At 47.8% G+C, this 12133-nt stretch overlaps 1 protein-coding gene across 7 annotated transcripts in view; it reads right to left on the reverse strand.

Moving 5' to 3' along the window:
- Positions 1-4334: 4334 nt before the first annotated feature.
- The window catches only part of LOC149359415 (multidrug resistance protein mrp-7-like), an 86482-nt gene continuing 78683 nt past the window's right edge, over positions 4335-12133 (reverse strand). For 6 of the 7 annotated variants that reach the window (XM_089571630.1, XM_089571627.1, XM_089571628.1 and 3 more), the window contains 5 exons: positions 10983-11159; positions 10335-10493; positions 8576-8742; positions 6417-6611; positions 4335-4495 (listed from right to left, as the gene is read on the reverse strand). In XM_089571630.1, the coding sequence (XP_089427756.1) occupies positions 4336-4495; positions 6417-6611; positions 8576-8742; positions 10335-10493; positions 10983-11159 (858 nt within the window). In that variant the 3' untranslated portion in view covers position 4335. Of the gene's footprint in view, positions 4496-6416; positions 6612-8575; positions 8743-10334; positions 10494-10982; positions 11160-12133 lie in introns of those variants that run through there. The other variant, XR_016288778.1, reaches the window with a different exon arrangement.

The following is a 12133-nucleotide window of genomic DNA, read 5'->3' on the forward strand; positions in this document are numbered from 1 at the left end:
TGAACAAAAGACAAAAAACAAGCATTAAACTCAACATGAGATTATGCGTCATATCCGCCCCTTGCGCGGCCGCGGTCCGACAGCTGCTTTAGCAGATGAGACATTGCATAATGCTAGGAATTCCAGCTTGCATTTCTGTACAGGAGAGTTAAATGAACAAAAGAAACAAGCATTCAACTCAAGACGGGATTATTCCTCGAATCCGTCTGCAAACAGCGTTGCGATCAGAGGAATTTACTGCTTCCTATTCTTCAGCCGCCCCCTTCGCGGCCGCGGTCCGATAGCTGCTCTAGCAGGTGCAACAGGACACAAGGCTAGGAATTTCAGCTTAGGACTCTTAACTGTTCCTCGTCCAAGTCTCGCGGTTCTGAAGTTTGGCTGACGCTCAGAAAGCAGAATGCGAAAAGGGAACGAACGAGTGCGAATGCCGTGCCAGCGTATCCGTCTCTCTCGGATTGGGTTCGCGCGTTGCGTTCTCTTGTCTTGTGTTCCCACGGGGCGGGTGCGAACTCTTGAGCACCGAGGCTCCAAATTGGGGCGGCTACGCGGTTCGGATTTCAGTCGAGCAGTCAACAAGGGCCGCACTTTCCCCTTAATTAACTCTTCCCGTTTGGCCACCTCTGTGCGCTGCCGCTCTGTGGAAACCCTCGCAGTTGGTTTGCGTGGCGCGTCACTAGCAATCGCTGAACCGTTACAGGTAAAGTCGCTGGCGTTCGCCTCATCATCAGTTTGTAAAATTGCCTGTTCTAGCTCACCACCGTGAGAATTTATAAGGCTTACAGGGCCACGTTTGCCCTCTTCACCCGCGTGCTCTGCTGGCGCTGCGAATTCTGGAGCCTTCGAACCGGTGAGGACCTGCGCAGCGTTATCTCCAAGACTAAGGCCCTTTTCTTTGGGCAGCATATCCAAGCGATTTGGGAAAATCGAGGGATGCTGCATAGGCAGGTCTTGGGAGACGGCTGCCTCGGTCAGACGCAGCTCGAGCGGGCTCTCGATCGCGACGCGGGCGGTAAGTTGGTCGTGTGAGATACCTTTCCTATCCTTATACTGGCGGTACAGCAGGCCAGAACGGAGCTGGAAAGGTATGTTCCTCCGTGACACAGCTATGTCACTTTGGTGACTCAAATTGCGTAGAGATTGGTCTTTCTCTTGCTCAGCGGTGAACGTTTCTCTGTCCACACGAAGGAGTTCGAGAAAGCCATTTGAGTGGGGCAACACTAGATTCGTATTCAGTTCCTCACCTAGCCCCAGCTCATCCCTTGCGCCTACTTCGGAAGACTCACTATAGCCTGCACTATTGTCGGTACTCTTTACCCCTGTGCTACTAGTGAGTAAGTCCTGGGCTGGCTCATCATCAGGTAGCGCGGAGCCGTCACAGCTTAAGTCGCCGGCGTTCGTCTCATCCACAGTTTGCAATAAAGCCTGCTCTAGCTCATCAACGTGAGAATTTACAGGCTTCGGGCTTACAGGTTCCGGTTTGCCCTCTTCAACCACGTGCTCTGCTGGCGCTGCGACCTCACGAGCCTTCGAAATGGTGAGGACCTGCGCAGCGCTATCTCCAAAACAAAGGCCTCTTTCTTGGGGCAGCATATCCAAGCCATTCGAGAAAATCGAGGGATGCTGCTTAGGCAGGTTTTGGGAGACGGCTGCCTCGGTCAGACGCACCCCGAGCGGGCTCTCGATTGCGACGCGGCCAGTTGGCAAAGAGACGCTGGTTTTATTGGAGCATAACTCGTTTTCGGGTGTTCGGTCGCGAGCGGCTGTCGTTCCCTTATCGCTGAACTGATCTTTGTTTCCAAGCAGCGATGAGGCGCATTCCTCGCTTACAGTTGAACTTGCAGTTGCCGCTTTCAGCGCGCGACTGCTTTCTGGAGGACTACATTTTTGCTCTGCGCCTACGCCTTTCTGGGTTGCAAGGACAATCTGCTCGGCATCGCGCTTTTCAGCTAACGCTGCGCTCTGGCTTGGAGCGCCACAGTCGCTGTCAGGTGACTGACAACGACGCTCTGTGCCGTAGATTATCGCGTCAACTTCCCGACTGTCACTGTTCTTCTTAGCAACTACATTGTGCGTAGCTGACCAAGCGAGGCTCTTTGGCTGGTCACTGACGCACTGACGGGAGCGCGGCCCGCTGCTATCACTTCGGCTTTTAGACTCGGTCTGTACGCGAATTCCGAAGTATCGGAAGAGGGCACTTTTGGCTTTGTCGTAGTTTCTGGCATCCTCATCGGACAGTCGCGCTAATACGGCGCTGACATCGCAAGGAAGGATGGCCAGCAACATCATTGACCATTCGCCCTGATCTAGTTCCTCCTCCGCACATACCTGTTCAAAACTCGCGAGGAACGTTCTGAAGCTCTCGCCTCTCTGAAAAGTCCGCAACCGATCTCGGGCCCTTCGCTGTCTGAGAAACTGAGTAGTACGTATGAGCTCCTGCTGTTCTCGTTTTCGTAGTTCCTCGAGATCAGCGAGTCTCTTACGGCATTGCTCCTGCCATTCTTTTTCAACCCTGTCGGCCTCCTTTTTAGCGGCTTCCTTGCGGTAAAAGCGTTCTTTTTCAATCCTGTCAGCCTCCTTCTTAGCGGCTTCCTTGCGGTAAAGGCGTTCTTTTTCAATCCTGTCGGCCTCCTCCTTGCGTTCCTTTTCAACCCTGACGGCCTTCTCCTTGCGTTCCTTTTCAACCCTGTCGGCCTCCTCCTTAGCGTTCCTGATTCCCTCCTGAATGACTTCCCAGGTCTCCAAAATTTTGTCACCCTCCTCCTTAGCACCACATTCCTTAATAGCCTCAATCAGCTGCGGCTTTCTGTGACTTTTCCTGGCCTCAATACCCAGCTTTTCACACAGCAACATCAACTCTGGCTTCTTTAGCTTGCTCAAATCCATGGCAATTCTCGAACGAGGACTTTCAAAAATAAGCTGCTACGTGAAATGCTTAAGCGAGCACGTGCAGAAAACAATCTACAGGAAGTGATAAATTTCCAGAGTTATCAAGCCTGGCAGATTCTTAAAGAAAGTCAAGCGCTCACCACTGCTGAAGCCAGGACCAAGCGTGGAAGATCCCACCGCTGCCACCAGTTGATATATTTGTCGATGCTAGAAGCGTGTCCCACCAGGCATCGGGTACATGATCACCGCCGCCATGCCGAAGGAGGAAGGAACGTGGGCCGGAGACGGGGAGAAGGGGAAATGAAGGAAAAACTGTATTCACATATTTACATTATTTACATAGAGCGGGACTGAGAATGGCTCTCAGTTGAAGGGGAACGTCTTCGTCAACCGTAGTCGACTGGAGCTAGCAGGCTTCTCTCGGCCACACTCACGGCCGAGTTAAATATTGTTCGGTTTCCCCAGATCCCTGGCTGGGGAATAATGGTCGACGAGCACTGTCCAATCGTATGGACCGAAGGGGACCTTCTTGTTACCGCCCACGGCTGGGCAGGTGCGGGTTTTTCCCCTCTCACGCAGCTGGTTGATGAGAGGAGGAGATGCCGACTCATCTAGCGCTGCGGGATAGGAATCTCCCGAAGTCCTCCAGCAGGTGAATAAACTTGCTTCCCCGCCGAATGCCCAGAACGCGAGTCGGGGCCACGGAATTCTTCAATTATCCGCCAGCGTGACCGGCGCCGGCCCGTCGCCTCTTCTGTGGTCGCTCGGACAATACCTCCGGCATAGGAATTTCGCTGGGGTCATTGCCGACAATGGCCCCTGGCATTCTTGCTACACTAATCCGCTGAGGCTCGGAGGGGCATTCCAAGCATCCCCCTTCCCACCGCCGTCGCGGGGTTGTCGGCCTCGATGAATGTTCACGGTAGCTGCATGATCGGGCCCACGTGGTCCGAGTGGACACAGGTGTGACGGGAATACACAAAGAGAGTTAAGGGGGGGGGGGGGGGGGTAGAAACACAACAGCGTGAAGCGATTAGCACTTTCCAGGAGGAATGACGACCATGCAGTTTATGCGATATTCATGATGGTGGTTGGTGCTTTAGGCTTCTCATCTTGAATGTTCAGCGTTGAACTTGTATCCAACGGCTCCGCGAATCACGCGAAATTCTTATCCTGGTTACCATTGAGCGCATTTGCTGCTATGCTCTCAGTTAATTTATTTTATGTGTAAAGGTATGCCCTATAAATAGCTTGCTGCTTACGACTTCGTTTCTTTATGCGTGTCGTCACCACAACGACACAATAAGATCTTTCCGTTCAGCAAGATACCTTTCACGAAGTTTTTTTTTTAACGCACTTTACTTAGTCGCGATATCTTTTTGTTTCAACATCAGAACGGCTTCATCATTTGTTCTTGCGAGCAGGGATTGACTTAGATAGCGAAAATGGTCATTCGGAAGCAGCTTTGCTTTTAAGCAACTCAAGACATTTCGTATCTGCGTCGATGCCAGCACCAAGCACGATACTGCGAAATACGGAACTTGAATCTGCCAGCAGATCTGTCACGCCACCGTTCTCCAGTACTCGGCCGTCGCCCATAACCACCACCCTGAAAGGCAACAGGAAAAGCCACTTCTGATTCACACATACAAAACGACAGTACTATAAGAACATGTACAAAACCAAAAGGCTTGCCGTCGCATGCAGTGCAGCGAACACTGAGAAATTATTCTAACTTTCGGCGATAACCTTGTTGATACTGCACCAAGAAAAAGGCAGCAACTGTAGGCGCGTAAAAGCAAACAAATTCAACGTTCCGGCAAAGGCGCTGATTGTTGTTCTTAGAGTCGCACATAACAAAGGCGAAAATTCTTTTTTGCCCTTTGTTGATTAAAACGCGACTAACCCCGCACAAGTAAGTTCCAGAATTATGGCCATCTTCAGGTACTGAATAGTGGCAATAATATTCACAAGACCACCACGTCGGCGCCCACTCTGAAGCGCTTTTATACCATGTCCCTACAGATAGCACATCTTCGAGAGCATTCAGTTCTTGGACCACACCCTTATAGACTCACATGGACACATTGATCGCACTATTACTCAACCCAAATGGCCCTCACTGTCCTTACAGTACGAGAGATAATACGCCTGTTTTTCAACCCACATGATCCTTACAGCGCACAACCCTGCATGGACAACATAATCATACTAATGGCACGAGTACTAACCTCACCCTTACGGCCTTATAACCTTGCATGAGCCCCACGATCACAGTGAAGGCGCACCTATTTCCCAAGGCTTACAGCCCTACTTGTGCCACGTAATCACAAAGCTGGCACTTTTTTTTTATGAGCGCACACAGGCCTAACGGCTGATAGCCCTATATGTACCACACGAACACAGAGCTGGTACACCTGTTTCGCTGCCCGCATTGCTCTTACGCCTTGTACATCTGCGTAAAACAAATGTGATGTGGCGCCATTCACCGACCCGCAAGACCCTTATAGGTTATAGCTTTGAATGGACCACTTCATCAATGAGCTGGCTCAAGAATGTCTGAACTCACGTGGTCATTATGCAGCAATTGATTACAGAGAGCTTGCACACCTGATTCACAGCTCATATACCGCCAACGGCTAACAGCCACGCTCGGACTAAAGGCAACCGAGATCTCCAAATATTTCTAAACGCACGTTACCCTAGCCGCTTATGGCTTTAAGTGGACCACATCAGCCCAAAGCTCGCCCAACTATTTCGAACGCCTGTAGGGCAATAGGCTGATCATCCAGCGTGGGCCATAGATTTTCGGAATCGCATGGCTGTAGTGAGAATGGCTCCCATTTTGCATAACAGCGTTCGACAGAAAATATCTTTGAAGCAGTAGTAGTTCATAAAGCTACAGCGCGGTGCTCTCAGAAAAATATCCAGGTATATCACAGCGCAGAAATTTGGTAGCCATTCTGAAACCGTTCACAGAAAAAGAAGCCGGCCTTTTGTCACCGCTTTTTGCCGACAGAGAATATTTTAGGCAGGCTGAAAACGAAATGCCGCGTTTCTTCGTAGGTACGGTTACCGAGTAATGTTCCAAGCTTTGCTAACGCCATGATGTTTTTCTCCTTTGAATTCCCCTAACAGCTGCTATTCAAGGTATAAATGTTCAGCTCCTGGTCTCATGGTCGCATTTCCAGCAAATTCATTTCCAGCAACAGGCGCAAATTATGATCCTATCTTTCTCAATAAGTGCCGGTCGTCGACACCGCGTCATTAGAAGGTGCACAAAAACATAGCTTCAATAATTACTATCTGACGTTCAGTTTATTTTCTTCAATAGAATCTTGAAAAAATAAACGCAATCACGTGAAAATATTGTGTCCGACTACCGCAGGAACTGTCAACGTGCGTCATCTTGTTGCCACGTAGTCCAAAGTTTTAGTACATGAACTATACTCTTCACCAGCTACTTGCAGGACAATTTCATCTCATACACGTTTTTTCTCTACTTCATTCGCGTCAGCAATTTGGCTCACCTGTCATAGTCGAGTATTGTGTCTATGCGATGAGCTATTGTGATGACGGTGCAGTGCGCGAAGCTTTCTCTCAGGGTGGCCTGCACCTTCTGCTCCGTGTCCGCATCCATCTGAGATGTGGCCTCGTCCAAAACCAGGACCTTCGTCGCTCTCAAGAGCGCGCGAGCGAGCGCCACCAACTGGCACTGACCGGCACTGTAAAAGGTCATCAAAAAATATAGTTAAAAGTATGTACTCCCACGCGATATGTACCAAACTGCAGCAATAGCTTTACAAATCACCTGAACGCCTGCCTTTTGATGGGAGATCGTGCCTTGCGAGGCCTTACCGTGATAGTGTGCCCGGAATGGGCAGCATTTTGCAACCCAGTTGCGCGCTCAGGCACTGGGGCTGGGGAGCTCTTATCATTTCGAGGAGCAATAGGTTATGAAAGAACAAAAGGCGCAGTAAATGTCGCGCAACGCCCTTCGCCTGTTATTACCCGGTGGTTCACGGAGTGCCCGCTGGGGATATTGCGGTCGCCTTCTATAGTTGCTGCATCGGAACACGCTACTTGTCCTCCATCTCCATCTCTCTGACCATCTTCTCTCAGCAGTTCGTGGCGCTACCCTTGTGGGTATTGCCGTTTTTCCTTGGTGTACCCGACTCGAAAGCCCGAGGAGTAGTCAATACAGCCATCGCTTAATAGCTGTCGTAGTGTCACTTCCATAGTTGATTGACTAAAATGCGTTCTGTAATAAGCGACCTTCATGTGCACTTTTCCCGAGGCATCTGTGAGGACGTGTGGCCCCAGCGTTGTCACGGGGGCTCTTGGTAGAGGCTTGTGGGTTCAGGCGCATTTTACTGGATGGTTGTGCGAGGGAGGCACCCGACGGGCCCTGGAGGGTACTCCAATGAAGTAGGAGCGCTGGAACCACAGTTTTAACGTCGGAAGAGGTCTATACTGCTAACTCAGTAAATCTTCAAGTTCGCTGTTAATAAATATGTACTCATTCACCGAACACTTCACTGCCAGTTCCTGCACAGTTTCCTCATTGTAAGCACACTAGAACGTCTCAGCACTTCTGTATACCTACGCACATCTGCCATCCAATGCTGTTAATGGCTCCCCTGTGTAAGTTTATGATAGCGTGTCTAAAAATCTGAACTAGACAAGATACCTTATTTTACGCTTGTTTTGCAATCCGTACTTCATCAATGCGAAGCCAGCTGCTCAAATTATGGAAGACAGTTCATAAGCAGACATACTCTGCTCCACATCAGTGCAACGCTGGACTGTTCATTAATCAATACACACTAATACATCGTTAATGGCTCTTCAACCACTTATTAACCCTTACAACCTTGAGAATAATTTCATGAAATTATTTTGTTACACAACAAAATATATTTCTTTAAGCTTTAGTTTCGGGCTACTGGTGTTTTATAAGGTTTGCTTGGTGCAAAAAAGAACAATTTCTCGCACTTTGGCTTTTTTTCTTTTTTTACTTTATTTGTTCCTCAGACATTGTCTAAGAGGAGGCCAAGGCTAAAGGCTAAGAGCCTGACGAGGCCTTGGCCCCGAGTCGGGTTGTCTACTTTTGTAGACAACCTGAAGATTCTGACTAGAAATAAGAATGTGGTGAAAAAATCTAATTCCTGATCCAGAAGCATTGTGCATATAAACTCAGAATACACAATGGCATTACATCAACTGTAAGATTTGTTCAAAATACACAAAAAAATGTCAAGGGGCGTTTGAGAGGAGACTGAGCTGTCGAAGAAAAATAAAATAAGAGTACTATAAGAACGCGGTTTCTTCAAGAATCTAACCAACGCTATTTGTTGCTTTTAAGTTAGTGTTGCTCCCAGAGGTAATCACTTTCGCAAAAAGACTGCCTTCAATCTTCTAGTAAAAGCTTGTTCATTAATGATGGTAGAAAAGTGCGCAGGATTTACCGCACATATTCGTAGCTGTTTGCAATTGCTGGACCGTGGGAACATACGTCCAAGTAGTGATTGGTGGTTAAATTTTAAATAATTATATGGTAGCGAAATTTTCCTCACCAAATTACCCCGTATGCCTTAAACGACCAGCCCTGAAAGTCAAATCCAGAGCTCAACCTCACTGCCTGTGATTTGAACCTCATCTTTTTGTGTGACAACATTAAGACACTAACCTCAGGTTTCCTCCTTTCTCAGATATGGCGAACGACAGAGCTTCTGGGATGTTTTCGAAGAAGTCGCTCATGTGCACGCTGCGAAGAACTCCCCACAGCTCCTCGTCTGAGAAGCAGCCTTGGGGATCCAAGTTTTCGCGGAGTGTGCCAGTGAACATGGAGGGGTCCTAGGCACAGTTGACAAAAATTGCACTGCTGTTTACTTTCGAAATAAGAATGGAGACAATAAAGGAGGCATAAAAGTGCCCGTTTACTGCCGCAGCGTTTGCAGGCGCCCAGTACAACGCCTAAAAAATATAAAAGTGCGCTAATACGTACACTCTTTGTCAAATGTAACCAGGCTGCATGGTTTGCATCCAGCTTGTATAGTGGAGCCCTTGTGGCTTTCTTAAACATCAAAAGTTGTTGGAAGGTAAGAAGACCCCCAGTCCTTACCTTTAGCAACCATTTCAGATTTAGAGAAGCTGTAAGGGCTCCACTGTACGAGCTAGAAGCAAACCATGCAGCCTGGTTACTTTTGACAAATACTGTACGTTCGTAACACACTAATGTTCACTGGAACTATTGGTGTGAACGCCGATAAACAGGACTAAATAAATAATTATTTTTATGTTATGAAGCCGGATGGGCAAAAGTAAACTCAGAATGAATGTTTCATTCCCCACTCACAGTGGTCTTAACCTTCTTCCGCTAGATGAAGCGAATAGACGCACCGTTGCTGGCCATCAGTTCCATAGCTGACATTACGTACGACATCGGCGGCACCATTTCGATGGAATCTAGATGGCTCCGCTCTCACCTGGGCGCTTCGAAAGAGTGCACATGGCACGCAGGCCCTCGACTGATGTGCGCCTGTGGATGTGGCAGCGCGCAACGCCTAGCTTGCTTTTGCTTTCAAGCGCCCGTGGAGCCAGAATTTCTTCCTTGCGTTGCTGACAAGAGTCACTTTTTCGAAAATTTAAAAACTGATATTGCAACCTACGAGTAAGCTAAGAAGCTCTAATTGAAATGAAGCAACGAGTTCCAGTAATTAAAAAGACATTGCTTTGAAGGCTTGTAATGTTAGGTTTTGCTAGATAAGACACCTTAGATGCATTGTGACGTGCGCCAGAGGAGACAATACTATGGCGTAAAAACACCTTTTATAACGCAAGAAATCTATTTTTTAACTTCGCTAGCAGGCTTTGCTGTAACATTCTGAATAAGCCAGGGGTCACCGGAATCAGGAAGTATAGAATATATAAAACGTTTAAGAACAGCCGCCAGACAAATAGTGTGCAAGTGCATGCAACATACACCTCCTGCTGTGGGTCTGTCGTTTGAGCTTTGTAGTGTGAGGCTGTCGGAGCATAAGCGGCGCCATTCTTCCACTATGCGATAATAAAACGCGAGAAGCACACCTATGTAAGTCAAACATTCTCAGCGGCCATGAATTGTCTGTCTCTAAAGCAATATAACTGTGCTGCTGGCGTGCTACTCACACTGAACTGTAAGGTCATTTCCATAAATCTACGACATAAGTGCTCGTAACCAATATGCGCCTAGGTGAGGCCACAACGTTGTTATGAACGGCGATAATGTGATTGACGAAGCTGTGAAGTGCAATCATGCTCAGGTCATGCCGCTTAAACAGATTTGTTCATAAATATTTCTTTCCTATCGATTGGGTACAAGCAGAGCTTCACTTTTTACAAGTGAGCATCTGCACTGCAATTCCTAAAAAAAAAGGTTTTTTCATGTCTCACAGTTTAGCTCATACCTGAGGTATGACACTGATAGCAGAACGCAGACGATTCAGAGGAACAGTACATATGTCGACTCCGTCAATAGTGATGGATCCAGATGTTCGCTCTATCATGCGGAGCAGGGCTAGCACCAGTGAAGATTTTCCTGCACCAGTCCTCCCCACGACAGCTAACTGGAAAGTTGACAGAAATCAAACACTTTAATTAGCATACACATAGACGAGTAAACCTTGAACACTTGCAAGCTTTCCTGCGGGTTCCACAAGCTATGTGGCATGTTTTGCAAGCTCTGTAATTATTTCTCTGCCTGTGGCAATGAAAACAAGGGTTCATTACCGATGATATGGCTGCGGCTGGCGTAGTCAGTGATTCAACCGCTGTACTTTTCATGTAGTATTTAAATATGATTGTCTGCAGCACTATTGTAGGCAATGAATTTTCCTCCACGCCTCACTTCTTCATGCTTATCTCCAGCGGTTTTATATTGCTTTACTTGCGTTCTTAAATCAGAAGCTGACAGAAACACTATTCAGGTTAAAAGAAAACGATCTCCACCTAAAACAAACCATTTTTTCTTACAAGCGCATGCAAACGCGCTAGATTAAGGTGTTTCATTGTCGACAAGTTCACCACTACGTTGCTACAGCCACGCTCGCGTGTACCTTTTGTCCCGCGTGTGCTTCAAAGGAAACGTCTTTCAGGGTGTCCTCAGCAATCCCAGGTCGATACGACGCGGAGAAGTGATCAAACCTCACGACACCTTTGCATGGCCACAAATCGTCGTAAGGATGAAGGAACAGGCGAGCACTGAAGGGGTCCTTGAGCTGCGTAGAGACTGCCTGCGTGCAAATGTGGCATAATGTATACAAAGAGACCTTTTCCTTCTTTTGACATGGCTGATTGCTTAAAATGGACTCGGCGCAGCTACGACAGAAGTAATCTTTTTCGCAGCAAACATATGGCGTCCCTCGCTGCGCAGCTGTGTTTATCACCGTATTAGTATAGCCCTATTATGATCTCAAGCCAACTTAACGGTAGAAAAATTTGTCCGACAACTTGACATTCTTGTAAAATAGCTCCAACTACTTGACAGATTCATCCAGGCAGCCCAGCTTCGAGATAGTGCTTGATGCATACATGGCAACTTTTATCAAGCACTCCACCTTACTACATGGCGCACACCAAACAGCTTGCGAGTTGAAAGTCGAGGTGTTTGCTGCCAGACATTGTCCTCCTGCGACAATAGTGAGTCGTGACAACAGCCGGTTTGCGGATTACTATCAAACTGTATGTACCGAGTGCAAACGCACTCATCATAGACACTTCGCAGAACAAAATTCTCAATTATCTCTAGAAAAAATACAATTCGGACAAGCTACATAGAACATGCCACTGAAATCACAGCAAAGGTATCACTATCCCCTCCACAAGCAAATAGCTGCAGAAACTACCTAGCCAGAGCACCCGGGTTCGAACCCGACCGCGGCGGCCGCGTTTCGATGGAGGCGAAACGCAAAAGGCGGCCGTGTGCTGTGCTATGTCAGTGCACGTTAAAGATCCCCAGGTGGTAGAAATTATTCCGGAGACCTCCACTACGGCGCCTCTTTCTCTCTTTCTTCTTTCACTCCCACCATCCTCCCTTCCCTTAGCCAAGATATGTGAGAAAGATACTACGCTATTTTCTTTCCTCAAAAACCAATTTACCAATTTACCAATTTTCCCGCGGAAACTAGGATGCTTCAGTAAAAATGGCACAAATCGGTGACCGCGACCATACCCAAGATGGGGACATCAAAGTAATTGACACTTCCAT

The sequence above is a fragment of the Amblyomma mixtum genome, chromosome 2, assembly GCF_055824585.1.
Source record: "Amblyomma mixtum isolate Tamu chromosome 2, ASM5582458v1, whole genome shotgun sequence".
NCBI classification, from domain to species: Eukaryota; Metazoa; Arthropoda; class Arachnida; order Ixodida; family Ixodidae; genus Amblyomma; species Amblyomma mixtum.